This window comes from Schistocerca nitens, chromosome 4, assembly GCF_023898315.1.
Source record: "Schistocerca nitens isolate TAMUIC-IGC-003100 chromosome 4, iqSchNite1.1, whole genome shotgun sequence".
In the NCBI taxonomy this organism is placed as follows: domain Eukaryota; kingdom Metazoa; phylum Arthropoda; class Insecta; order Orthoptera; family Acrididae; genus Schistocerca; species Schistocerca nitens.
The window spans coordinates 314,758,018-314,784,202 of NC_064617.1; the positions used below are offsets into that span (position 1 = coordinate 314,758,018).

General features: G+C 44.1%; 1 protein-coding gene and 1 long non-coding RNA gene across 2 annotated transcripts in view; both read right to left on the reverse strand.

The window, feature by feature from the left end:
• LOC126253104 (uncharacterized) overlaps nucleotides 1–19,917 on the reverse strand; it is a 187,729-nt gene extending 167,812 nt beyond the window's left edge. The window contains exon 1 of the long non-coding RNA XR_007545903.1: nucleotides 19,832–19,917. This is a non-coding gene — a long non-coding RNA (uncharacterized LOC126253104). The remainder of the gene's footprint in view (nucleotides 1–19,831) is intronic.
• A 159-nt stretch (nucleotides 19,918–20,076) lies between these two features.
• The window catches only part of LOC126252274 (uncharacterized), a gene marked incomplete at both ends in the record, with an annotated part of 54,045 nt that continues 47,936 nt past the window's right edge, over nucleotides 20,077–26,185 (reverse strand). The window contains one exon of the mRNA XM_049953147.1: nucleotides 20,077–20,201. Within this exon, the coding sequence (XP_049809104.1) occupies nucleotides 20,077–20,201 (125 nt within the window). The remainder of the gene's footprint in view (nucleotides 20,202–26,185) is intronic.

Here is a 26,185-nt window from a genome sequence, read left to right on the forward strand (position 1 = left end):
AGAGCCCAGCATATTGTACTTACATAACAGTACTGATGCATTACAACAGCAGCTCCGTGTGGTGACCACCATCGTTGCTACAGACATTGTACCTACGAAACATATTCTGGAAAACACTCTACATCCCACCGGGTGTCTCTTCAATTTCCAGTACAGTAGCCAAACCTCCTGCTGGCAGATCTCCTACGGAAGTCTCCTAATACGACCCACAAGAAGTAGTCTAGCGAAGTTATTACCTATCCTACTGCATACCAGGGCAACCAGCTCTCGGACTTTTGTCTGTACCTCAGCAAATGTGGCCTCGTTACACAGCTAAATTTAAACCGTCATAGAACGCACACTGCAGGTTTTCGTGCGTGAGTTTTTATTCAAAATATTATGTACTCACTCCACTCTATAAGTTCCAGAAGTTTCTAGTGGGAATTCCCGAACATTTCCTGTTTTATAGCTCACGATAACTTTAAAGATGTTGTTTTTGAAAATCAAGAGTTTAAAGTCTGAACTTGTGATTTTTAATATTGAAATTGAACAAACCTTTAATCGGCGATGCCAATACCATACATCTGGCCTTCTATCCGACGATGTCTAAACACTCATTTTGACAATATTACGTCAATTAACTGGTTTCTGCTTACCATCATAAGCGTTTATTGGAACGTTTCGAACCTTCTCTATCCGTATAAATACGTTTGTTTGTCATTTTCAAACACTCAAGTTTTATTTCGTATAAAAAAACAACCGGAATCCCAAGTTAAGTAAACGCGAGCCAAGCATGAGGTTTTAAACTGCATACTACACTAAACCATGTTATCTTATTGATAATCGTATGTTTCCCTTTGTTAACCATTATAGTATTACATCGGTTGGAATCGGGCATTCGGATGCGCCTGGCACCCACGTGGTAAATCGCGGTTTTAAAATATTTTCACATTATGACACACTTTATATGAATGAATCTTAAAAATACCCTCTCGAGGATCACATTAAGCCATTAGAAAACTAGGCTCAAAATACACTCCTGGAAATTGAAATAAGAACACCGTGAATTCATTGTCCCAGGAAGGGGAAACTTTATTGACACATTCCTGGGGTCAGATACATCACATGATCACACTGACAGAACCACAGGCACATAGACACAGGCAACAGAGCATGCACAATGTCGGCACTAGTACAGTGTATATCCACCTTTCGCAGCAATTCAGGCTGCTATTCTCCCATGGAGACGATCGTAGAGATGCTGGATGTAGTCCTGTGGAACGGCTTGCCATGCCATTTCCACCTGGCGCCTCGGTTGGACCAGCGTTCGTGCTGGACGTGCAGACCGCGTGAGACGACGCTTCATCCAGTCCCAAACATGCTCAATGGGGGACAGATCCGGAGATCTTGCTGGCCAGGGTAGTTGACTTACTCCTTCTAGAGCACGTTGGGTGGCACGGGATACATGCGGACGTGCATTGTCCTGTTGGAACAGCAAGTTCCCTTGCCGGTCTAGGAATGGTAGAACGATGGGTTCGATGACGGTTTCGATGTACCGTGCACTATTCAGTGTCCCCTCGACGATCACCAGTGGTGTACGGCCAGTGTAGGAGATCGCTCCCCACACCATGATGCCGGGTGTTGGCCCTGTGTGCCTCGGTCGTATGCAGTCCTGATTGTGGCGCTCACCTGCACGGCGCCAAACACGCATACGACCATCATTGGCACCAAGGCAGAAGCGACTCTCATCGCTGAAGACGACACGTCTCCATTCGTCCCTCCATTCACGCCTGTCGCGACACCACTGGAGGCGGGCTGCACGATGTTGGGGCGTGAGCGGAAGACGGCCTAACGGTGTGCGGGACCGTAGCCCAGCTTCATGGAGACGGTTGCGAATGGTCCTCGCCGATACCCCAGGAGCAACAGTGTCCCTAATTTGCTGGGAAGTGGCGGTGCGGTCCCCTACGGCACTGCGTAGGATCCTACGGTCTTGGCGTGCATCCGTGCGTCGCTGCGGTCCGGTCCCAGGTCGACGGACACGTGCACCTTCCGCCGACCACTGGCGACAACATCGATGTACTGTGGAGACCTCACGCCCCACGTGTTGAGCAATTCGGCGGTACGTCCACCCGGCCTCCCGCATGCCCACTATACGCCCTCGCTCAAAGTCCGTCAACTGCACATACGGTTCACGTCCACGCTGTCGCGGCATGCTACCAGTGTTAAAGTCTGCGATGGAGCTCCGTATGCCACGGCAAACTGGCTGACACTGACGGCGGCGGTGCACAAATGCTGCGCAGCTAGCGCCATTCGACGGCCAACACCGCGGTTCCTGGTGTGTCCGCTGTGCCGTGCGTGTGATCATTGCTTGTACAGCCCTCTCGCAGTGTCCGGAGCAAGTATGGTGGGTCTGACACACCGGTGTCAACGTGTTCTTTTTTCCATTTCCAGGAGTGTAAATTTCTACTTTGGTCTACCCCCTTAATGAATTAAGAATACACCTTATGCTCAAATATCACTTTGTGGCGACCTCTTCGTGACGAGTACTCTGGAGTGACTATTGGATACTAGCAGTGGGGAACGTCCAATTGTTGAAACCACTTGTAGCTGGAAAAATTAAAACCTGAATGAAATATTCGATGGATTCGTTTTCTCCTTCAGCGGCTACATACAACTGAAATGGATTTATAAAAAAAAGATACGAGCTATGATTCGCCTGTCTAACTTCAAGGATGACATGAATAGCCTCTGAAAAGGTGATCATTTCAAAACAGCAAATTCTTTTTTGTAACCTAGAATAAAGAGAAACCAGTCATATGAGTTTTCAGATTCATGCCTTTGTAGTCTTCTACTTTCGTTGGAGGAGAACAACTAAAGATATGCGTAGCTTATAGCATCTGAATCGTAGACATTATGTTTATGCTTCTACGTTTTGCTGCCATAATCATAAAAATATTTGCGAAGATCTCTTTCCTATCAAACGTTACGTAAGATTTTATGATTTTTAATTCTAATATTCATATTCATAGCAACTGGTTGGTTCGCACGTATGTTTTCTTTTTTTCCTTCAATTTGTTTCTAAAACATTCGCCTCCTTCCGAAGCTCCTCCTTGTCAAAGTCTGTCTTCGTATAGTTTTATACTTGCTTTTACTTCCTTTTAGTTTCCAGTGTTTCTAAAAATTGACATTATTTCTAAACTACAACGAAAAAAATCAATAATCACTTTTTCTAATTTTATACTTAACTTGTTGACAGTATTATTTCTAACAATCACAGACTTTCCTGGTGCCTGATGTTATAAAGACTGCCAATAAACCAATTTGTTTGGACCACTGTGTTTTATAAAACATAGTGTTTACTTCTGCTGTCGTATAAATACTTTCATCTAGATTTTCTCCTGCGATTATTTATAAGTTTTCGACTTTAAACTTCAACATTACAACAGCACTGGACCCCAGTGTCAACTCCTCTTCCAACATTCACTGGAAATTAAATTTCTCATTAGCGACAGAACACTGAATATTTTTTCTTACTACTTTAATTTAGAGAATTTGACCAAAGACAAGTTTGTAGTCAACACTACAAGTAACAACGTTGCTTCGCTACAGATAAATGGTCGATTCAACAGTTCCACCAGGAGAAAAAAATTTTGGAAGATGTAAACTTGCGAGTGGTCAGTCATTTTACATCGGTACCGAACTACGTGATATATTGCACTCGCATTCTGAAAGCATTCTGCCCGATCATTTCGATTTCTGTTTCCTTTGTTTGCTATATTCGTAGTAGGCAATTGTCGGGAAGGTTTCCTCGAAAAAACACCTCCTATTTCATTTTCCATCCTTGCCTAAACCATGCTTACACCCTAATTTCGAGCATGGGCTTCAAACCTCTGACAGAGCATTCCGATTCCGGTTTCTTGTGTCTTTCTTAAATCACTTAAGGCAAATGTCGGAATGACTGCTTTGAAAGAGCATGCCGATTTCACTCCCAAACTTTGCTCAGTCCATGCTTTCACTGTGTTTCTAATTTCATCGTCCCTGATGAGTAGTTAAATCTTAGACTTGAAACTTGTTCTTCAAATTACGCAGGCAGGTTATGCTTGACTTCAGTTTATTTGAAATAAATGCTCTCCTATCAAATTGTTAGAAATTTTCAAGATCTTGTATAAAAGTGACAAAACCACCGATTGCTATCCTGCTATTTCTTACAAATACAATCTCAGTAACATGCGGTTCCGGCCGCATGCTGGCATCTTCAGAAACTACAACAGAAAAGGGGGAAAATGGCTACATAAAAATGTTAATATATTTAACGTAGCTGATATCACCGCTTTTAATGTGTAATCGCGCTATCAACAGAGTAAGAGTTTAACACATAGGATGGTGATCCGTGAATTATTCGAACCGACTGGTTGAATAAAGTTACAGCGTAATTGGAATACAAGCCTTTGATTTTAACAAACATGAAATAAAGAACTGTATGCAGTGAATCACACAAAAGGTAAGCGTCATGTAAGTGTGATGCGTGAAAATGATTAGAGGCGGTGACTGGTTTGATTTGCTGTTAGCTACTCAATATTTCGATGTCACATTGTAATTAAATTAACGTTTTAGTTTGTTACCATACACCACCGCGTGAGCTAATGAGACAGCCCGCATCTCGTGGTCGTGCGGTAGCGTTCTCGCTTCACACGCCCGGGTACCCGGGTTCGATTCCCGGCGGGGTCAGGGATTTTCTCTGCCTCGTGATGGCTGGGTGTTGTGTGCTGTCCTTAGGTTAGTTAGGTTTAAGTAGTTCTAAGTTCTAGGGGACTTATGACCACAGCAGTTGAGTCCCATAGTGCTCAGAGCCATTTGAACCATTTGAACTAATGAGACAACATTACGTATTTATTGCTAAATTCTTGAGAATAATATGAAAATAAGATTTAAATAAGTGCTTTTGTATATGCTTATTGATTAGTACTTAAACACGTATGCACTGAGTATAAATTTAAGTGATGTAAGAGAGAGAAATAGCAGACTAAGAGAGAGGCGCACATATCTCAACACATGGGCCCAGGGTACGTGTCAGGACGATTTTGTACAATGGCCATCTTTTGAGGCAGGAAGTAGCAGCGTAACTGTCATGAGGAAACTGTACCAAGAAAGCAGTTATGATGTCAGTCATAGGCATCGTGCAGAAATCGACGACATGTGGAAACCTAAAAGAGAGTTATATGTCGTTCCTGTCTTAGTACAAGCGTGCGTCGTGCTTACAGAGACAATTTCCATTGGCAACAAAGGAAAAGTCAACCATATTAAGTAATAAATAAAAATTAAAAAAAAAACAGGCCAACGGCTAGTCGACCAAGAAGTAGCTGTTAGACAGCAGATGTGTCGTAACGACAGACTTCGGAAAATGTAATACTTGGTTGAAGTGATTTTAAACTTGCAGGAATAAGCGTCCAGTAGTTTCTCCATGACTTATCGTGAAACTGGCATATATACTTTCTGTTATTTTGGAAAACATTCACGCGCAACCGTAGCGGCATCGTCGCCATCACAACCAAAGTTGCTATCAGCAGGTAAGATCAGTTTGTGTGACTGTTCCTTTGAATTCTCTCCCATTCCGCTGATATGATGGAGTCAGGTACCAGCTGCCGTTTCTCAACAATTTAACCAACAGCTATGTTAATGAAGCCTCTGTTTACTATTGTATGGAATAGTACTACAGCTCGACAGGTAGCTGATCTACTAATGAAGATATCTCAGCAAACAGCAGCGATGGTGGAATGGAGTTTTCTATCTTTTTTGTTCCAAGTACGTAATGTTAAATTCGTTAAAAATACGCACAGTTGTCCCTAGGCTGTATTCACAGTTTCTTATCCATGGCTTTCTCTATACATAAAGTGTGTGTTGCTCTCCTGACCTCAACAGGAGTTCTGGAATAGATCCACGGTTACAGTATCGCTGTTCAACACCTCGGGTAGAGTTGAATCATGTCCGTTGATCCCAAACGTTTTTGTGACCACCAGTTCGGTTAAAGTGAGTGGTTATTCTTGCTCAGGAATAGTTGAGTGACATTAATAAGGCAATCGTCTTTTGTTCATTTGTGAACCACACAGGCAGTCGGTCGAAGTAATTAATTTCAAGCAGATATGACCGGGAGAACACTGCCACATTGTTAACCGGGCATTCATTGTCTTGTACTATGTAATCCATTTTAAAATGTGTATACAGCCGAAACTTGCCAAAGTGGTATAAATAGCGCTTTGTAAGGCGTCTACTGTTTTCGTGATTTAGTAGGTTTATTACGACTTTGTGGTCCGACGCAGTGCCTGCTGCCTAAGGAATGGAAGTCGTGTGCGCCGCTTGTCAGTGAACCGAGTAAACTTTTGTTCCGTGTGCTGAATTTTAACTGTTCGCGTATCGTATTTTCAAGGACGGAGAATGGGAACTAATCCATCACTTGCCCTAACGAGCCTGAAAAAATGCCTAAAAACCGCAATACAGTATGTCTGGCCGGCACACAGACCAACGGTCGTTTGTCCGCCTCGCCGACTCCATCTGTGTCTGGCTCACCTACCAGTCTCCCATATTGGCGCGCTGTCTGTTAAGCTATTCGAACAGGGAAACACGTTCTCAGTAAATCCTTGGCTTAATGCAAGAGGAACCAGTGTCAGTTTTTCATGAATTTGAGACATTACGTAATTCGTCAAGTTTTATATGTCAGAATAACCAAACTATCTTTAACGGGAACGACAGAACATGGATTATAGAAAAATAATATCATATCTTAAGCACGGAAGTTATTCATCATTGTAATTTGCAACAATACCGTCATCTTTAATTTCACTATCAATTTCTTGGCAACGGATTTCAATGATGCACATCGTCATCATCAGGCCTTCTAAATGTATAGTGGCTGAATTTTCCCGAAAACATCATTTAGAAAGTCCCACGTGAAAATAACCTGTATCCTCATTAATCATAACGGTATCCACCGTGTGTGGTTACTTATTACAGGAGATGCTGCGGATACTGTTTATTTTCACGGTGGATTTTCTAACTGATGTGTTTCGGGATAATTCAGCCACTTTGTATTCAGAGGACCTGGTGACGACGAAGTATTTCGCCTAAACCGATTGCCAATAAATTGACAACGAAACTACAGCTGACGGTAGTGCCGAAAATTGTAATACACTGAGGTGACAAAAGTCATGGGAAATCGTCTAATATCGTGTCGGAGCTCGTTTTACCCGGGGTGCTTCAACAACTCTACGTAGTAAGGACTCAACAAGCCGTCGGAAGCCCGCAGCAAAAATAGTGAGCAATGCTTCCTCTATAGCAGTCCATGATTTATGAAATGTTGCCGGTGCAGGACTTTGTGCACAAACTGGCCGCTCGACTAAGTCTCATAAATGTTCGATGGAATTCATGTTGGGCGATCTGTGTGGCCAAATCATTCGGTCAAATTGTCCACAATGTTCTTCATACTAGTCGCGAGCCGGCCTGCTGTGGCCGAGCGGTTCTAGGCGCTTCAGTCCGGAACCGCGCTGCTGCTACGGTTGCCGGTTCGAATCCTGCCTCGGGCATGGATGTGTGTGATGTCCTTAGGTTAGGTTAAGTTTAAGTAGTTTAGGGGACTGATGACCTCAGATGTTAAGTCCCATAGTGCTTAGAGCCATTTGAACCATTCTTACTAGTCACGAACAATACCTGCGCGGTGACATGCAGCATTGTCGTCCATAAAAATTCCATCATTCTTTGGGAACATAAAGTCAATGAATGGCTGCAAATGGTCTCCTAGTAAAGGAACATAACCAGAGGATCCATTCCATTCCATATAACCACAGCCCACACCATTGGGGAACCACCACCAACATGCCCAGTGCCTTGTTGACAACTTGCGTCCATGGCTTCGAAACCTACTATCAGCCTTTACCAACTGCAGCTGGTACTCGTCTGACCAAGCCACGGTTTTCCAGTTGTCTAGGGCCCAAACCGTGTGGTCGCAACCCCAGGAGAGGCGCTGCAGGCGATATCGTGTTGTTAGCAAAGGCACTAGCGTCGGTCGTCTGCTGCCATTTCCCACTAACGCCACATTTTGCCGCATTGTCCTAATGGATACGTTCGTTGCACACCCACATTGATTTCTGCTGTTATTTCAAGCAGTGCTGATTGTCTGTTAGCACTGACAACTATAAGCAGACGCCACTGCTCTCGGTCTTGAAGTGAAGGCCGCTGGGCGCTCTGTCATCCATCGTGATGGGTAATGCCTGAATTCTGGTATTCTCGGCACTCTCTAGATCCTGTGGATATCAGAGTTCAATATTGAACTCCCTAACGATTTCCGAAACGGAAATTCCCGTGCGTCTAGCTGCAACTACCATTCCGCGTTCAAAGCCTATTAATTCCCGTCATGCCGTCAAAATCACGCCGGAAAGCTTTGCACAAGAATCGCCTAAGTAAAAATCAGAGCTGCGCCAATGCATTGCCCGTTTACACCTCATGTATGCGATACCACCGCCATCTGTACAAGTGCATATCGATAACCCATGGCTGCTAGAAGTAGCTATAAAATTTTGTACCTGACCAGAGTGTGATATTGACAGATCCACGCCTCTCACATTATAGAAGAACGCACCAAATCGTCTAGTTTCTTACAAAGATTAAAATTAGGGAACTGATCCACAGGATACAAAGCACAATTAAAGTCTCCGCCTAACAGAGGTTTCTGCGACGTTTTGCGAAACAAATAAAATATATCTTTATAAAAACGATCACGATCTGTGGAACTATCAGATCGTGAAGGGGCATAAAGAAAAATCAAAGTAAAATCACAAAATGTGCAGCCTATTCCATGGCCATTATCAAGAACTTCAAAGTCAGTAGTATTCCCTCTCTGTAAAATAATTCACTACCAGTAGATGGTTTGGAGCCACATTAAAGAAATTAGGAAATCCAGGATTAGAAAAATTTTCAAATAACACTTCTTGTAAAAATACCATGTCTGCATCTGAATCGTAAATAAATTGCTGCATTCAAGGTAAGATTACCAAAATTATGCAATTGATTACTTGCAAATGGCCATTAACAGTCCATGGCATAGTCAATGTATGAGTCTGAATGTAAAGATTGGATCCATCCCTTCCATTCTTTTTCTGATTTTTTCTTCTTTTTTCTCTAAGGCGTGTGCTCAAGTGAAAACGTTGTTTCTTGTGGCTGAGTGGGGAGGCGACTGCCACATGGAAAAACGTGGGGGTGAGGGGCCCTGTGGAAATTCACTATCAGGTACAGGTGGGCATTGCAGCTCCTGGCACCCTATTCTGTATCGTCCATACCGATCGGTCCAGTAGGTTAGCATCGATAGTGACGTCATTTTCGGTTCCTTATCCGAAGTTACTATTCTGTAAGCTTCTGAGACCTGTTACCGATCGGTCCTCCTGCCTACTTTTCGAGAACTATACTGAGAGGTTTTGGATTTTGGTATGGTCCTCTCATTCGGTTCGGTATGATTTATTTACATCTAGAATTTGTTATTTTAAACATATTGAGCGGTTTTAGCGTCGGATTTAGTGATTGTGTGACTGAAGAATCATCAAGACACGTCCAGAGGCCCTATTATTTATCTCTCCGCCATTTTGGCGACCGGTTCGATATGCGAGCGTACAGAACAGACTCGTGCCAACCAATCAAAACCACGCAAAAGATCCGTACATGGGCACTGCAGTGCCACAGTGGCACGAACTCGAAGCGGCTAGCAGCCGACACAGGCATGCTGTTCTTCACAGTACTGAAAAGTGTGGTTAGAGTACGTAATACTGTTCAGATTTCACTGACTACGTGCTTCCATAAATGCATGATAACGATACAGTATTGACTGTGTTCTGGAAACTATCGCCAATGTCACTTTATTTCATTTTATTCTCATTCACATCGACGCCTTGTTTTGGATTTTACGTTTCGGAGTATGAGCTAAGAATGGAGTGTAGTACCACAGTTCCAAATACTGCTATAGAAACATCCGAAAAATTCGTCATTTTTTCTGTTTTCCGTTGCTTCTTAGTTGCTTCAAAATTCATGGAGGTACGTTCCATTCATGCACCTAATTGAAGGCAGTTTGTTTATTGCCATGCGAGTTTCGCTTCTTTTATTCGTGATCATTGCCGTACACGTTCCGCTTCCTTTATTCGTGAAGATGCTTCACAAATAAAAGAAGTGAACTAGTTGCATAGACTTAACACATCTCCACGAACCCGAAAAATGGTTTAAGAGAGTGTCAAAGAATAAAAAGATGCATAGAATGTGGTTGTAGCTCGCTCCTAGAGATCCAAATTATGAAGTAGCCTGAATCCCTGTATGATACGTCAACGATTAGCTTCATAAAAACAAAATTTAAAACATCGCGTTTTCGAGAACGTGTGGAGAGTGCAGCTGTAGAAGTTCGTTGTAGTTTACAACATGCATCTGTTGAATCAAAATGTTTCACATATGGTGAAATATTGTGTCAGGAATCTTTCATCTCTGTCTACTGTTGTTAAGGATTCGATCGCAGATAAATACTTGTGACAAGCTAGGGTATAAAGTCGATTGATGCTAGCTTCGTTACCAGTAATTTAAGTTGTGCTCTTAGATTCCTGTCTGACCACACTCTCGGAAATTACTACGTATTCAGAAAAAATGGTGAATTATTTGTGACAAGAAATCACGCAATGGCTCGCGTTGCCCTTCGGAAAAATGGTTAGTCACCATGACTGTCACTTGGGGAACCCGATCCGCTGAAGTTATACTTTTATGTTGTTCATAATTGTATTTTAAGATAACGATAAAACACGGGGAATTTGTAAGAAGGGCTTCTTTCTCATTATATATAAAACAGGCCCCTTTTTGTCCTGTGTAAATTATTTGTACCCGGGATCCACACACCTGCAAAGAAGAGAGAATATTCCGTTTGACCACCATGTCGACGGATCTAACTCCGCTATAAACTTGTAAACGATGTTGAGTGGACCAGAATTCCCATCGTATATTCCGTATATCCCCAAACGGAAGCAGGACGGTCTTGAGGAAAGTGTCATCAACTTCGAGCGGAAATTTAAACACTATAACATTGGTACATTCCAAGTTGGCCAGAATAACTATGTTATTAGAGCCATAGCCATGAGTGAAAGGGATGTTCTGGGGTGACCTTGATCGTATCTATATTCCAATCATGAATTCCTAACGAACTCGGCTGCACATGGCGAGTAAACTTGTCAAAGCTAAAACTGACGGTACCTGTGCGTAGATTTGTCCGTGGCAGCCATGGACGACATCAAGGGGCAAGCCAACGCCGCGTCTAAATGGAAGCACAAACACGAGACGCCGCGAGACAACAACGATGTGACGGTCACAAAAACTCACACGACACTGAGGACAGACAAGGGAACTCTCGCAGCCCAACGATACAGGCGGGAACAGGTGGAACTTTCTCGCCCGACCTGCGTAGGGGGAATGTGTTACAGAAGCGGACAACCAATGTCTAAAAGTATATGAAGATGGTATCTGTTCTTTAGGACATATCTGAAAAACAGATACCATCTTCATATAGTTCAGGCTAACTGACCATTGACCTTCTTTTTCTGTGCGGATGCACACTTATTGCACGAACTCTTACGGGACTCGGTAAGATTGTCTGCCGCGAGTAATGAGTGTAATGGGCAGTTGCACTACGAATGTAGTGTGTGGACATTAAGTTGGGAATGTGGGTCTCACGGGGTGCGTGCAAGGGATAACTCCCTGCAATCGCACTATCTTCTGTGCCCACGGTGGCTCAGATGTATAGAGCAGGAGACCCCGGCTTCGAGTCCCGCTCGGGGCACACATTTTCAAATGTCCCCGTTGATGTATATCAACACCTGTCGGCAGCATAGGGTCTTGATTTGATTATCATTTCAGTGTCTGAAAGTGATAGGCACTAATTCGGCGTAAAAGCAACCGATGAATGAAAAATTTTAATTGAGAAAAATTTCAAGAAAACTTTGACATAGCACAAATAGACTTACAGTTATTAGTGCCAAATATGAAACTACAGAAACGAAGGGCTTTGAAGCTTTTCTTTAAATTTCAAGGCTGGGTTCCCACAAATCAAATGTTTCGATATTGGTTTTTCTTCCATTAGACCACAGAAATATATTTCCTGGAAAAGCGAATTGAAGATCTATACGATATTGCAGAATTACGACGCAACGATACTTCCGACATACATGCACGTTTATGGGTATGGCTGTGGTGCGTGCCCAGATAGCCAAATAGCAAGGCGACCGCTCGCCATAAGCGGGAAATCCAGGTTCGACTCCCAGTCCAGCAGATATTTTCATTGCCGTCATTCCATTATACTGTTGACTGTTCTCCATATTTGCAGCTGTGAAAGACATGACATGTAATTGAAGGTCTACTCAGTAAGGTACCGCCATTATGTTTACTCCCGCGAGACAGAGAAGAAAGTTAGTGACAAGAGGGGCGACGCCAAATGCTGCAAGTCTCTGCTCCAGTGCTAGGAGTATCACCATAATTAAATACTTACAAACACTGTAATTTGTCAACACTCCTCGCAAACTGTCACCGTGACAACATTTATTCACAGCGTACTGTATGTCTGTATCCACGTTACGTGTAAATAAACTACTGGCCGCTTTAATTCTGATGACTCTTTCTTGAAATTGCCACTCTGTTAGCACATGACTCGTTTATTATGCCACCATTTAAAACCAAATCCCTCTGACAGAAAAATTTTTTCTCTGAGGTTCCTTGTTGCCATTCATATGTGCGATAAAATGTGTGATGTTCACGAAAAGTTGGTATTTCCCTGTATTGTTCAAAATATTGAATTATTTCTTAGTAACACATTTACCGATATTGTTAATGAGATATTTACTGCACGCACTTCGCTGCTTTTGGATAGCTGCTTGAATCCCATTCCACTCAGCATCATATCCTCCTAGCCGTAATCTACACACCGCCAACATATTCTGCGGTAACATTTAACTTACATTAAACTTTCTTTCCTTCTTTCCTGCTTTCGCTACTGCCTTTATCCCGCATTGTGCGCAGGGTCGGCAGGGTTAAGTACGGAATTGGCATGGTTAATTTTTAGGGGTGGCTGGATGCTCTTCCTGCCGCCACCTGTAAGGGGTCCGTAGGCCCTTATTATAAGTTTGCACTCGGCACAGGTCGACAGGGCAAACAATCAATAGTGTCGGGTTGCGAGAGCGAGTGTGAGTTGAGTCAGTTCCAGGTTGCGGGCCGAGCCGTGTGGAGGCCTGTTGCGGTAATGCAAGGCTTACCGACAAAGGGAGTGGCCATCGCCGCGGTTTAACCCCTTAGTGTTAGAATAATACGGGAAATTGAAGAAGTACAGTTACGAGAGTGATCAGTGATATTTCTGTGCCGATATTTGTGATTTCGCGTCTACCGCGCCGGCATCATTTGGATTGCAGTGTTGGATTGCAGTGTTGGATTGCAGTGATTGTATTTAACGTGTGACGATTATGAATAACGAAGAAGCCTGTGCTGAGATTAGCCGCAATTAAATATGTATGACGAAGGCAGTGGCTGTCTCCTTTTTCTTGTGTTTTATAGACGAATATAGGTTCTTGATTAATGAAGCTGTGTTGGCGTTCTTCTTGTCACTAGACATTTCATTATTGCAGATTGAGAAGGACAAAATGGAATGTAACAACTCCGTAGCAGTCAAATCCGATTGCCAGCCCCATTAGGTACACGGTCACATTAATTAATATTTATTTGGGCTGCTATTCAGATCCCGATCGAGCGGGATACGTAAAATCGGAGTGTTACACCATACCCCCCGGGATGGAATTAGTGTACCCCAGCTGTCTGCGTCTAGTGGAAATCGTGAAATAGTGTGAATCTATTCCAAACGTCTGCGAGTCGTGTAACTGAGGCGTGACGTGGGGACCAGCCCTGTAATCACCTAGTAGGATGAGGAAAACCGCCTAAAAACCACATACAGGCTAGCCGGCACACCGGCCGTCGCCGTTAATCCACCGGGCGGATTCGATCCGGGGCCGGCGCGCCTACCCGAGTCCAGGAAGCACCGCGTTAGCGCTCTCGGCTATCCTGGCGGGTATTTAACTTACATTTTACATTAGCATTGATTTCCCTTTCTTCTTAACGGCGTTAACAATAAGAAATTCCGGTTGCCAGTGACGGCATTTTACGCGATCACTTTCCTTAGCTTGGATTACACTGCAGGCTACTATGAACTAGAACGTACATGTACTTGGTTTTGTGCTGATGAGAAGAAGCATTATGACCACTGCCGGTCGCGAGACTGACTGCAACACGGTGCCATTGTAGGTAAGAGAAACATACAGGGAAATTCATCTGCAAACCTATGGATTTTAATGCAACCCACAGCGCCTTAAAACACGACGTTCAAATTTTCATATTGTCTCGCTTGTTAAGTGCAAAACTATTAGTCCCACAAAAGAATGAACAGGGTCTTTTTCTAGGAAACTTAATGTAGACAATTTTTTTACTTGGTACTTTTTCGCTAGAGGCCGTAGTTTTCCAGTTATTCAAGAAAAACATACAAAAGTACCTTCAAACTCGTTTTTCTTGAACAAGTCGAAAATCGTGGCCTCCTGTGAAAACATGTTCCAGTAGAAAAATTGAGTTCGTACATTAAATTTGTATAAAATATGCTCAGAGTTCTAACCACGTCAATTTAGGGTATAGCCTCAAGCCTTCGACTATTAACCTGCATCGTCTTCATCAGGAGCAACTGAGTCAGTTTCTCCTGACGAAGACGAAGGACTTAATCGTCGACAGCTTGAGGTTTCACCCCAAACTGTCACAGTAAGAAGTCCGAAAATGTTTAAACAACAGCGCCATAGCGAAAGACTTTATTCGCATACATTAAATTTCCTACAATAGTCTCCTCTTCATTTTTGCGATAGGACTAATAGCTACAAATTGCGAGCGAGGGAATATGAAAACCTCAAGTATAGTTTTTGAAGGCACTGCGGGTTGCATAAAACCCATATATACGGGCAGTTGAATCACACTGTATAAGTGGAACTGTTACGAACAGGGAATAATTCTTGATACGACAAGAGCGGCAAATAGGGAAATCCACTAACGTGAGTGACCTTCGTAAACCAGACACTTATGGTCTGGCACCTGGGAACGATTATCGCAAAAGTGGAGAAGCTGGTCGGCTTTTCACATACTACAGTCGTGGGCATCATTGAAGGATGTTGAAATCACAAGTGGGCGACAGGATGCTGGACTTTCTCTCCTCGCCACAGAAGGTGGATGTCAGAGGCTTGACCACTCTGTAAAGCAAATGAGGGGGGGGGGGGGGGATACCTGTGGTGGGTCCGCAGCACATGGTCTTGCGGTAACGTTCTTGCTTCCCGCGCACGTGGTCCCTGGCTCGATTCCCGGCGGGGTCAGGGATTTTCCCTGCCTCAAGATGACTGGGTGTTATTGTGTCGTCTTCATCATCATCATTCATCCGCATTACGGTCGGAGGAAGGCAATGGCAAACCACCTCTGCTAGGACCCTGCCTAGTACGGCGGTGCGGGTCTCCCGCATCGTCCCCTAGCTCCTCGGAGTATGGGACCTCATCATAATCACCTGTGGTGCATCTGACGACACAGTTCAGCGCTGCTGCAAGAAAAAGTGTTTCGGAGCACACAGTTCAGCGCACATTGTCGGACAAGTCTCCACAGCAGACGACCTCTACGTGGTCTCATGTTGACCTTACGACATGGCTAACTATGACTGCAGTAGCACGGGTCTCATCGAGATTGGGACTTAAATCAAAATCAAATAGAAACTTTTCACCTTTTCCGGATACACCGTCATCTACGGGCACGTCTGCACAGTGCCTCTGACACAAGCCGGTGAGGTAGTATTACGCTATGGGGGACATTCACCTGGGCCGTCATCCGATGAACGTCTGCTCGAAATATACACAGTGCAACGGACACAAACCGGTGGTAGTAGCATTATGCTGCGGGGAACATTCACCTGGGTTTCCGTCGGACATGTGCTAATAATCAGAGTGGCCATCACAACTGTGTACTACGTGTACACTACTAAGGAGTTTGATAATGAACTCAAGTTGATACACAGCCACCAAATTCTCCTGACGCGCCTGGAACCGATTTAGAACTCTATCGGGCACCGGGTACCCGGCCACGGACCAACACCTTGTAATTTATGGGAACTGCATGACCTGTATGTAGATGTCTGGTACCTCACTCTCGAGGAAACCTACGAAGAACTTTTCGAACATAGGCGGTGCAGTGGGTAGTGCGCGGAAGCAAACACGTTTCTGCTGCTGTGTGCCTGACGTCACTGGGAAACAAGTGGCACCCATACTGCTGTGTTGGGCGCTGTGGGGTTTCATGAGTGTTATCGTTTTCACCTAGTTACTTTTCCTTTGAGCCTGTGTGGGCAAGGCCAGGCTCTACGGTTGTTCCATAAAACGCGCACATTCGTAACATAGTAGGGACTTACGTAGTGCTTAATACTTTTCCTCGTGTTGCAAATTTGCGAAAGATTTCACTGTGGAAATAGTGTTCGAAAGATGCTATGGATTTCACTAGTGCTAGATTATGTTCTCGTCATATCGAAGACACTGAGAGACTTGCGTTGGAAATTGCTAAATTACAGCGGAAGCCAGTGCTTAAGACCAATGTATTTCCATAGTGTAATTAGCCTTATACCAGCACAAGTGATAGCACATCACATGTAAGACAAAGATTGTCTAGTATGATTCCAAGATTGATTACACCAAAGGTACGTGAACTCGCTTATGTTTGCTTTAAATCGCATTTTGCTTCGCTATTTCTGGACCTATTATTCTATATAGGTGAACTTTAATAATATGGACCAAAATTCTGTCACTTTAATAGCTAAAAGTATAAATGTGTGTCTGGCAACTAGATTAGCTAATTCAAATACTTAGTAGAAATGAGGAACTCGCATAATAGTGTATCCACCCATCATTCAAGTTTATTTAAACTTACGATGCATGTAAAATTAAAATAGTGCGCTATTTATACCTTATTTTCTCATTAAAACTTTTAAAACCGCATGCTGTCATCTCACATTCACTAAAGCAGAAAACTGCAAAAACTTATTATACGTTGTGCTTTCTGTGCTGTGTCCGTGTTTCCAAGTGACCACGGGTCGAGTTTCCTTTTATTTTAAAAGCTGGGAATGTTACAGACTATAGCAGTAAATTTTTAGCAATGGTAGAATTGCAGTTTACAATTCATTATTTCAGTGGAAACTAAGCATTTCTCAAATGTAATTGCGTAGGCTTCCGTGGCCAGATTCAGTCGACGTAAAAGTTTTCTGGGTGTGGTACTGCGTCATAATCTATAAAACTACTGCTGCTGGAGACCCAGAAGAAGGCCGCTGCAACCGTTGGTTTTTCTCCAGCAGCAGTAGTTTTATGCGTGATGACGCTGTACTACACCCAGAAAACTTTTACATCGACATTCGACAAATAGTTTTTCAAAATACGCGTACCAAATGTTATAGCGCTGTCTCCAAGAATGGCGATGTTCTCCAGTGACGTTACGACGTCTGCTAAAAGCAGCACAGAAGGCTTACTGCCCAGTTTTACTTTTTCCATTCTTTCTGTGGACCTTTGTCGAGCCCATGGCACGCACAATTGCTGCTGTATAGTGTTCCAAAAATTGACCAACACACAGTGATGCCAGTTATCAGACTTGGGAATGTAGTATGTACCTGCGTAAACTATTGATGTAAAACTGTCTTCTCTAGAAGCTGATCAGTATGCCACTTTAGGATATCGGCGGTATTTTAATAGTGTCACTCAGTCTAGAAACCCCAGAGCTTTTCATTAATCACTGATAATACACTAAGACAAGAAAAGCGACGCAACACGAAGGAATTATTCGAATGGGACAGAATTCGGCAGATGTGATGTACATGTACAGACGAACAAATGACTGTAATTTCAGAAAATTTTGATGACGTCTTCAGGACAAGGGCTACAAATGGTTCAAATGGCTCTAAGCACTATGGGACTTAACATCTGAAGTCATCAGTCCCCTAGACTGAGAACTACTTAAACCTAACTAAGCTAAGGACATCACACGCATCCATGCCCGGGGCAGAATTCGAACCTACGACCGTAGCAGCATCGCCGTTCCGGACTGAAGCGCCTAGAACCGCTCGGCCACAGCTGCTGGCAGAAGGGCTACACAGATTGTGCAAGTGAATAACGCGTTGTCTACTTCTGGTCCCATGCAAGCGATTATTCGGCTTCGCATTAATTAACTGAGTTCTCGGATGTCGTACTGAGGGATATCGTACCGAATTCTATCCAATTGTGGCGTTACATCATTAAAATCATGAGCTGCTTGGAGGGCCCTGCCCATAATGTCCTCAAACTTTCTAAATTGTGGATGGATATAGTGAGGTAGGATTTGATTCCCACAAAGACAAGCAGTAGAAACTTTCGCCGTGTGAGGGCGGGTGGAGCGAATACTGTCGTCGACGTACCGCTGTGCTGTAAGCGTGCTGTGGGTGACAGACAATGGGGTCCTGTTATGAAGTGAAATGCTAACCCAGACTATCACTCCTGGTTGTTGGGCGACAGTCAGGTTGGAATCGAGTTGCTGTCTGGGGCGTCTCCAGGCACGTACTTGGACTGGAATCTCATTGAATCCAGTAGAACTGTCTTCAGCGACGAGTCCGGCTTTGAAGGGAGCCAGTATGACCAGGAATGGAGTCAGTATGGAAAAGCCCCAGACAGTGATGGGATACCAACCTCATTATCGCCTGCCATACGGCCCAACAACCAGGAATGACAGTCTCGGGTGCCATTTCTCTTCATAGCAGGACCACTTTGGTTGTCACCTGTGGCACCTTTATAGCACAACGGTACGTCGATGATATTCTAAGCCACTTTTTTGTTTCCCTATATGACAAGCCATCCTGGACTTACATTTCAGTAAGATAAATCCCGCCCCCACACAGCGTGAGTTTCTACCGCTTTTTAAAAACCATTCAAACGCCAAGATCAGACCAAATATATTTTTTATTCAAGACAACCGGTTTCAACAGTCTTTGCTGTCAACTTCCGGCCTTAAATGTGTTTTTGTAGAAAAACATGTTCATTTTACGCTGAAAGTGATGCAGAAACAGACGTTGAAGAGATGAACATGGCAGCAGACACTGTTGAAACCGTCTCTCTTGAATAAAAAATATTTTGTGCAATTTTGGCTTTTGGATGGTTTTTAACAATTGAAAGAGGTTGGCCTTCAGTACTCTCATAATGAGAAAGTTCTCTGTTTGTGAAGTCCTACATTGGCCAGGAAGGCCATTGGATCTCTCCTCAACTGAGAACATTTGTAGCATTAACGGCAGGGGCCACCAATAAGCTCGGAATTTTGACGATATACGTATAACGCGCCGTAGCACAGAATGTGGCACGATACCTTCAGGAGGACATCCCACGACTCTATCAATCTATAACTGCAAGCCCAAACACTGCTTGCATAAGGCTCAGAGGTGCGCCAACGCCATATTGACTTGCTTAATTGGTGAAGCTCTTTCTCTTGAATAAATCATCCAATTTTTCTGAAACTGATATCATTTGTTTGTCTGTACGTTTATATCACATCTACCAATTTCCGTCCGATTCACATAATTCCTTCTTGGTACGTCGTTCTTTTTCTTTTTTGACTTAGAATGTATTATTTTGACACTAGCGTAGCTTCTGCTGCTGCTGTCGTCCTTCTAGCAGTTTCCAATGTCTGTGGAAAGAAACCTGAAACAAACACTGCAGGTCTCTACGGCTGTGGTACTCACCAGCCAGCCGTGATGTGAGCTACCGCGAAGAAGGTCTCGTGCGGCGGCTGCTGCAGCTGCTGCTGGTCGGGCAGCCCCGTGGGCGAGGCGGACGCCGGGGTCGCAGCCGGTGTGGGCGGCGGTGGCGGGGGTGGTGCACTGGTGGTGGGGGCTGTTGGGGCTGCGGGGGGCGACTGGAGGTGGGGAGCGGGTGGCAGCGCGTGGCACACGAGTCGCTTCTCGAGCGCTTCGCCGCTCCAGACTCGCAGCGTGCCGTTGCGCGCCGAGAAGCGGTAGGAGCGCGCGTGGTCCAGGCTCAGCCACTGCGGCTGCTCCGTCACCCAGACCGGGAACTCGCACCGGCTCGTCAACGCTCCCCGGTCACCACCTGCTGCACGACACAAAACGTGCGCTCTCAATCACTGCACTATTTTGAAGGGAGACGTTCATGAAAAACACACGCTATTTAAAAGATGCACCAAATCCACAATTCTGAAAATACAGCAATGAAATTTTGTTGCATGCTTTATATGAAATTAACACATTTTCTGTTGAGTTCCTTACATGCGTATTCAAATGCAGAGACATGTAAAGAGGCAGAATACGGCACCGCGGTCGGCAACGCCTATAAAAGACAACAAGTGTCTGGCGCACTTGTTAGATCAGTCACTGCTGCTACAATGGCAGGTTATAAGATTTAAGTGTGTTTGAACGAGGCATTATAGTCAGCGCACGAGCTATCGGTCGCAACATCACCGAGGTAGCGATGAAGTAGGGATTTTCCCGTATGATTATTTCACAAGTGCACCGTGAGTATCAGGAATCCGCTAAAATATCAAATCTCTGACATCACTGCGGCCGGAAAAAGATCGTGCAAGAACGGGATCAAACGACGACTGAAGAGAATCGTTCAACGTGACAGAAGTGCAGCCCTTCCGCAAATTGCGGCAGATTTCAATGCTGGGCCTTCAACAAATGTCAGCGTGCGAACCATTGAACGAAACATCATCGATACGAGCTTTAGGAGACGAAGACCCACTCGTGTACCCTTCATGACTGCACGACACACAGTTTTATTCCTCTCCTGGGCCCATCAAAATCGACATTGGACTGTTGATGACTGTAAACATGTTGCCTTGTCGTACGAGTCTCGATTCAAATTTTAGCGAGTGGATGAACGTGTACGAGTGTGGAGACAGCCTCATGAATCCATGGACCCTGCATGTCAGCATGGGACTCTTTAGTCTGGTGGAGGCTGTGTAACGGTGTGGGACGTGTGCAGCTGGAGCGATGTGGGACCCCTAATACATCTAGATACGACTCTAACAGGTGACACGTTCGTAAGCACTCCATCTAATCAACTGCATCCATTCATGTCTACTGTGCATTCCGACGGACGTGGGTAATTCTAGCAGGATTATGCGACACCTCAGACGTCCAGAATAGCCAGAGTGGCTCCAGGAACACTCTTCTGAGTTTAAGCACTTCAACCGGCCACCAAATTCCTCAGCCATCAACATTACTCATCATACTTGGGATGCCTTGCAACGTGCTGTTCAGACGAGATCTCCACCCCGTCGTACTCTTACGAATTTATGGACAGCCTGCAGGATTCGTGGTGTCAGTTCCTCCAGCACTACTTCAGACATTAGTCCAGTCCGTGTCACTTCGTGTTGCGGCGCTTCTGCGTGCTCGCCTGGGCGCTAAACGATATTAAGCAGTTGTACCAGTTTCCTTGGCTCTTCAATGCATATTTACTTTTTTTATGGAATTTAAAAATTTTATTTTCAAAAAATAATATGTGTACATTTTTCTCAAAAACTATTCGACAGATATCTACCAGATTCTCTGCTTAATCTCCTTGCATGTAGTAAGTTTCTCTCATGAAGGTTCCTGAATACAGCCAACAAGAGAGTTTTAATAATTTTTTAATTATAGCCTTTCCTGGCTCCAACAGTGTGGGGCGTTAGCAGGCAGTGTGATCAACCTCCGGATGTCACGCTACATGGAGGTGGGACGAGGTATGCCTGCAGAACTGGATATACTCGTGACAAAAGTCTCAGTGCTCAAATGTTTAGGGATATCGCTCCATTGACAAATACAACGTGCAGCGGCCTTTACGTATCGTAAGGTCTTACGACGACTCGGCATAGAGGGTCGCCTCAACAAATTTAGATCGTTGGACATTTTGCAACGCGCTCAGTACATCAATGTGTACATGACTTCTCAACCATTACGCCCACGTATTACTGATGACAGAAACGATGGCTTCCAGGATACAGGCAGTGATCGGACACGTGGCGAACGATGGTGCACTTTTTAAGATCCGTTTTGTTACTCTTACTTTACCCTTCCACAAAAGAGGTGTTGGACTCACCCAGGCACAGAGCGTTGGCACTGTACCTTCGCTCAATGCGGCAACTCTGGCTTTCACCAACAGACGACCTTCCTGGCATCCTGATAGCCGAGGTGGCCTCACACACGTTCTGCCCACCTGTACCCGTTGGACATTTATCGCCCTTGCTATCACGCATTAGGTCGTTTTTGGTGGAGCACAGCTATATGTTGGAGGTTATACTGGAGACACGGAATCCAGCAGCAAAGATTTATTTCGTAGTATTCTCCCACATTGGAATCGGCTAATGGCTATTTAGACGCCACCCCACTGTCGACAGGACGCGGGCTTTGCGAACCATCCAGGAGCCCTTCTTGTCCACTTTAGTGCGGTCAATGTGGTATGTGGTCACTAACGAGAAATTTCCGACCCAACGAACCCTACATTCCATTCACCTAACTGACTACCCCATGTGCCCCCGATGCGCGAACGAACACAGGCTGAATTCTGGCCCCGCAGCGAGTGCTGGAAACTGATCCACCAGATACTCGCTTTTCTTCTACGCCGCCCATATGTTTCGATTGTGGCCCTGGAATTCATCCCGACGCCGTCTATTTCCCGATGACCCGGATGAATGCGGTCAATTGGGTACAAGGAATAGCTATACATTATGTGTACCGCAAAGGCGAAAAGGAAGTCCTCGCTTTGTGGTAATACATGATCGACGAGTTCCTGATCTTAACAAACAGAACACAATGAGGCAATCATTTTGCTAACGTTTTGGGGACGTCATTCATGGACCCACTGCCCAGCTGGGGGTGTGCATGGTGTGAGAAGAAAAAAATGGTTCAAATGGCTCTGAGCACTATGGGACTCAACTTCTGAGGTCATTAGTCCCCTATAACTTAGACCAAGTTAAACCTAACTAACCTAAGGACATCACACACATCCATGCCCGAGGCAGGATTCGAACCTGCAACCGTAGTGGTCGCGCGGTTCCAGACTGCAGCGCCTGGAACGGCACGGCCACGTCGGCCGGCTGTGAGAAGAAGTGGACTTGCAGACGTGATATTTCCAATATTTCCCTACGGTAACAGAAACAGTCTCTGACTGTGTACAGTGGCCCAGTATACTCCTACGGTTGATGGTTAGTGATGGCCATTGTAATGACGACCGCCTCTTACTTGCCGCCTGCTTCGATAAGGTGAATCCAGGGGCCAGGATGGCACTTTTTAGTTCACATTATCGTCGTAACCTCTGGTGTATGGCTACCTTGTTTTTGTTGCTTAGTATATTTTTTTAAAAAATGTGATGGTGCGCTGCGGTTGGACGAGGGAGACATCGTTGCCAGGTCTCGGAATTCGATTCCTGCCCGACTTGCCTCCTCCAGCTTGCCACTGACTGTGCTCCTCAATAAATAAATAAATAAAATAAAATAACATAAAACAAAATAAAATTAAAAAATTATCTTGGTAGGCGCCCCGGGTTCGTTTCCCGGGCGATGCATTTGTTTTTAATTTACTGTTCCGTTTCCGTATACAAGAGGTAAAAGAAATGAAGTAATTATTTTTGCCATCAAGCAACCCAAACCTTTTTTTTCCTCACAAACAAAAAAACTATATGAAAAAAAGAAAACATGTTCGGTCAGGGAACCGGCTGCTCTCTGTAATAAAAAAACTGAGTGAAGGGATCAACGATGAACTCCAACGGGTGTCATGTGACGTCCGCCACGAAGAAATACAACGAACAATACCGAACGGATAAGCTGACAGTTTACGAACGTAAAGGACGTGCCTTCGAATCTAACTGAAATCAACTGTCGTTTTTGTTTTTATTTACAGCTGTGCCGATAGTATTTTAGATCTTCGTTCGCTACAAATTGTGTAGTTGTAAGCTTTTCTAGGATCCACATTATTTCAAAAGCTATCATTTGTAATAGTCTAATCTTTAAACAAACAGACAATGGCCATAGTAAAAATATTCAAAATGGATGTATTTATTTATAATTACTTCGACTGCCACCTGATGTCTCTATAGTTTTCAGCCAAGAGAAACGTATCAGCTGATTGGCATACGTCATAGGTCTGCTTCGAAATGGCTGATATGAACGTTCGCCAGCATATAATTGCTCTCTTTGAAAACAATGTTAACGAATCTGAGGCAGGACGTCGTTATGGTGTTGATGCTTCCGCAGGAGGACGATTTAGAGATAACGGTAGCGAGTCGTCCAATACCTGGAAGACGACGAGTCTCTACCCGGAGACAACATAAAGAATTGGTCAAGGCGGCCGAGAATGCTCCTTTGTCACCCATCCTGGAACTAAGGAGAGCTTCACATTTCCCAGGTTCGCCGACAACTGCTCTCAGAGTATTAAAGGATCGTGGCATCAGGTCCCGTCGTGCTTTTATCAAAGAACCGTTGTCTGACAAACAAGCCAGACTAGCCGTTGTGAGTTCCTGGGAAGATGCCGATTTGGGGAAAGTCATTTTCTCTGACAAGTTCACAATTGAGTCTACGAGCAGAGGTCCTGTTCTTGTTTACCGCACAGATGGGCCACGATATGACACGCGCTTCGTAGCCACACGTGCAAGAAGCGGACGCATAAGTGTGAAGTTTTGGGGCTGGATGTCTTGCATAGGTGCAGAAACTTTACAACGTATACAAGGCAAGTTCAGTTCAGCATAGTATGAACATTTCTTTGAAAATGTAATCATCCCTGGAGCTCGACTTTGGTACCCCGAAGGAAGTCTCACTTACCAACATGATAATCATCCACCACACACTAGGATTCAGAACAGGTTTCAAAGGAGGAAGAACATTTTTCAATGCCTTCCGTGGCCTCCAAAGTCACCTGATCTCAATCTCATAGAGCACATATGGCCTCAAGAAAACTGTGAAAAATCTGTGGGACTTGGTTCATTCTTCATGGGAGAGAATTTTTCCATAGACTTGTCAAATCTATGCCTCGAAGAATCCACGCTGTTCTTGATGTCAATGGCATGTGGACAAAATACTGAAGCTACACGTAAACTACTCTTCATTTTATTTTATTTCATTTTTCTGTAAAAGGTCTGCCTAGTTATTATGCCAGAAATATTAATTTCAAAATACAAATCTACTTGCTACTATATTATTTGTATTTTTTATGGAAGGTCAAATAAATATCACCCTCAAAGTATGAATATTTTTATTGTTATGGGAGGTCAGATAATTAATACCTTCCAAAGAATTATTTTTAGACATTAAATTCACAAACCATAATTAGTTACTGAAAAGTTAAAAAAATTATAATTTAATAACAGAAAGGAAATAAAGCACAAATCACTTGCGACGTGATAAAGAAAAGTCTGCTTAAGAATCACCCCGACACATACTACAGCTACCACTACAATAAACTGATACGCCACCAAGGAACTACCGGTCTCTTATAATGGTCAAACAGGCCTACCGTAATTGAAGAACGAATATTAAACTGGAAAAAACACATACTGGAAGGCACATACACTCTCTCGTGTAAACCGCACGTAAGGTCTCAGAAAAATATGACAGTCATCTGATGCGTTCTCTTAGCTGACAGCTATAGAGAGACTAGGTGACGATCTAAGTAATTACAAATAATTACATCCATTTTCAATACTTTTGTTAAGACCATTTGTCTGCTTCTTTAAAGATTAGACTTTTACAAAATGAAATCTTTTGAAAGAATGTGGAACCTAGAAAAACCTACAACTGCTCACTTTGTAGCGAATTAAGGCTTAAGATATTACCACCACAAGTCAAAATAAAAATAACAAGTACAGTTCATTCCAGCTAGATTCGAAAGCCCGACCTTTACTTTCGTAAACCATCAGTATACCCTTCCGTTATTGTTCGTTGCATTTGGTCGCGGAGGACGTCACAAGACACTCGTCGACGTTCAGCGTTGATACCTTCACTCAGTTTTATATATATAAGAGAGCAGTTAGCTCTCTGGCGGAACACGTTGAACTACCGTCCCGGCTACGCACTCAGGCCGGCCGGAGTTGCCGAGCGGTTCTAG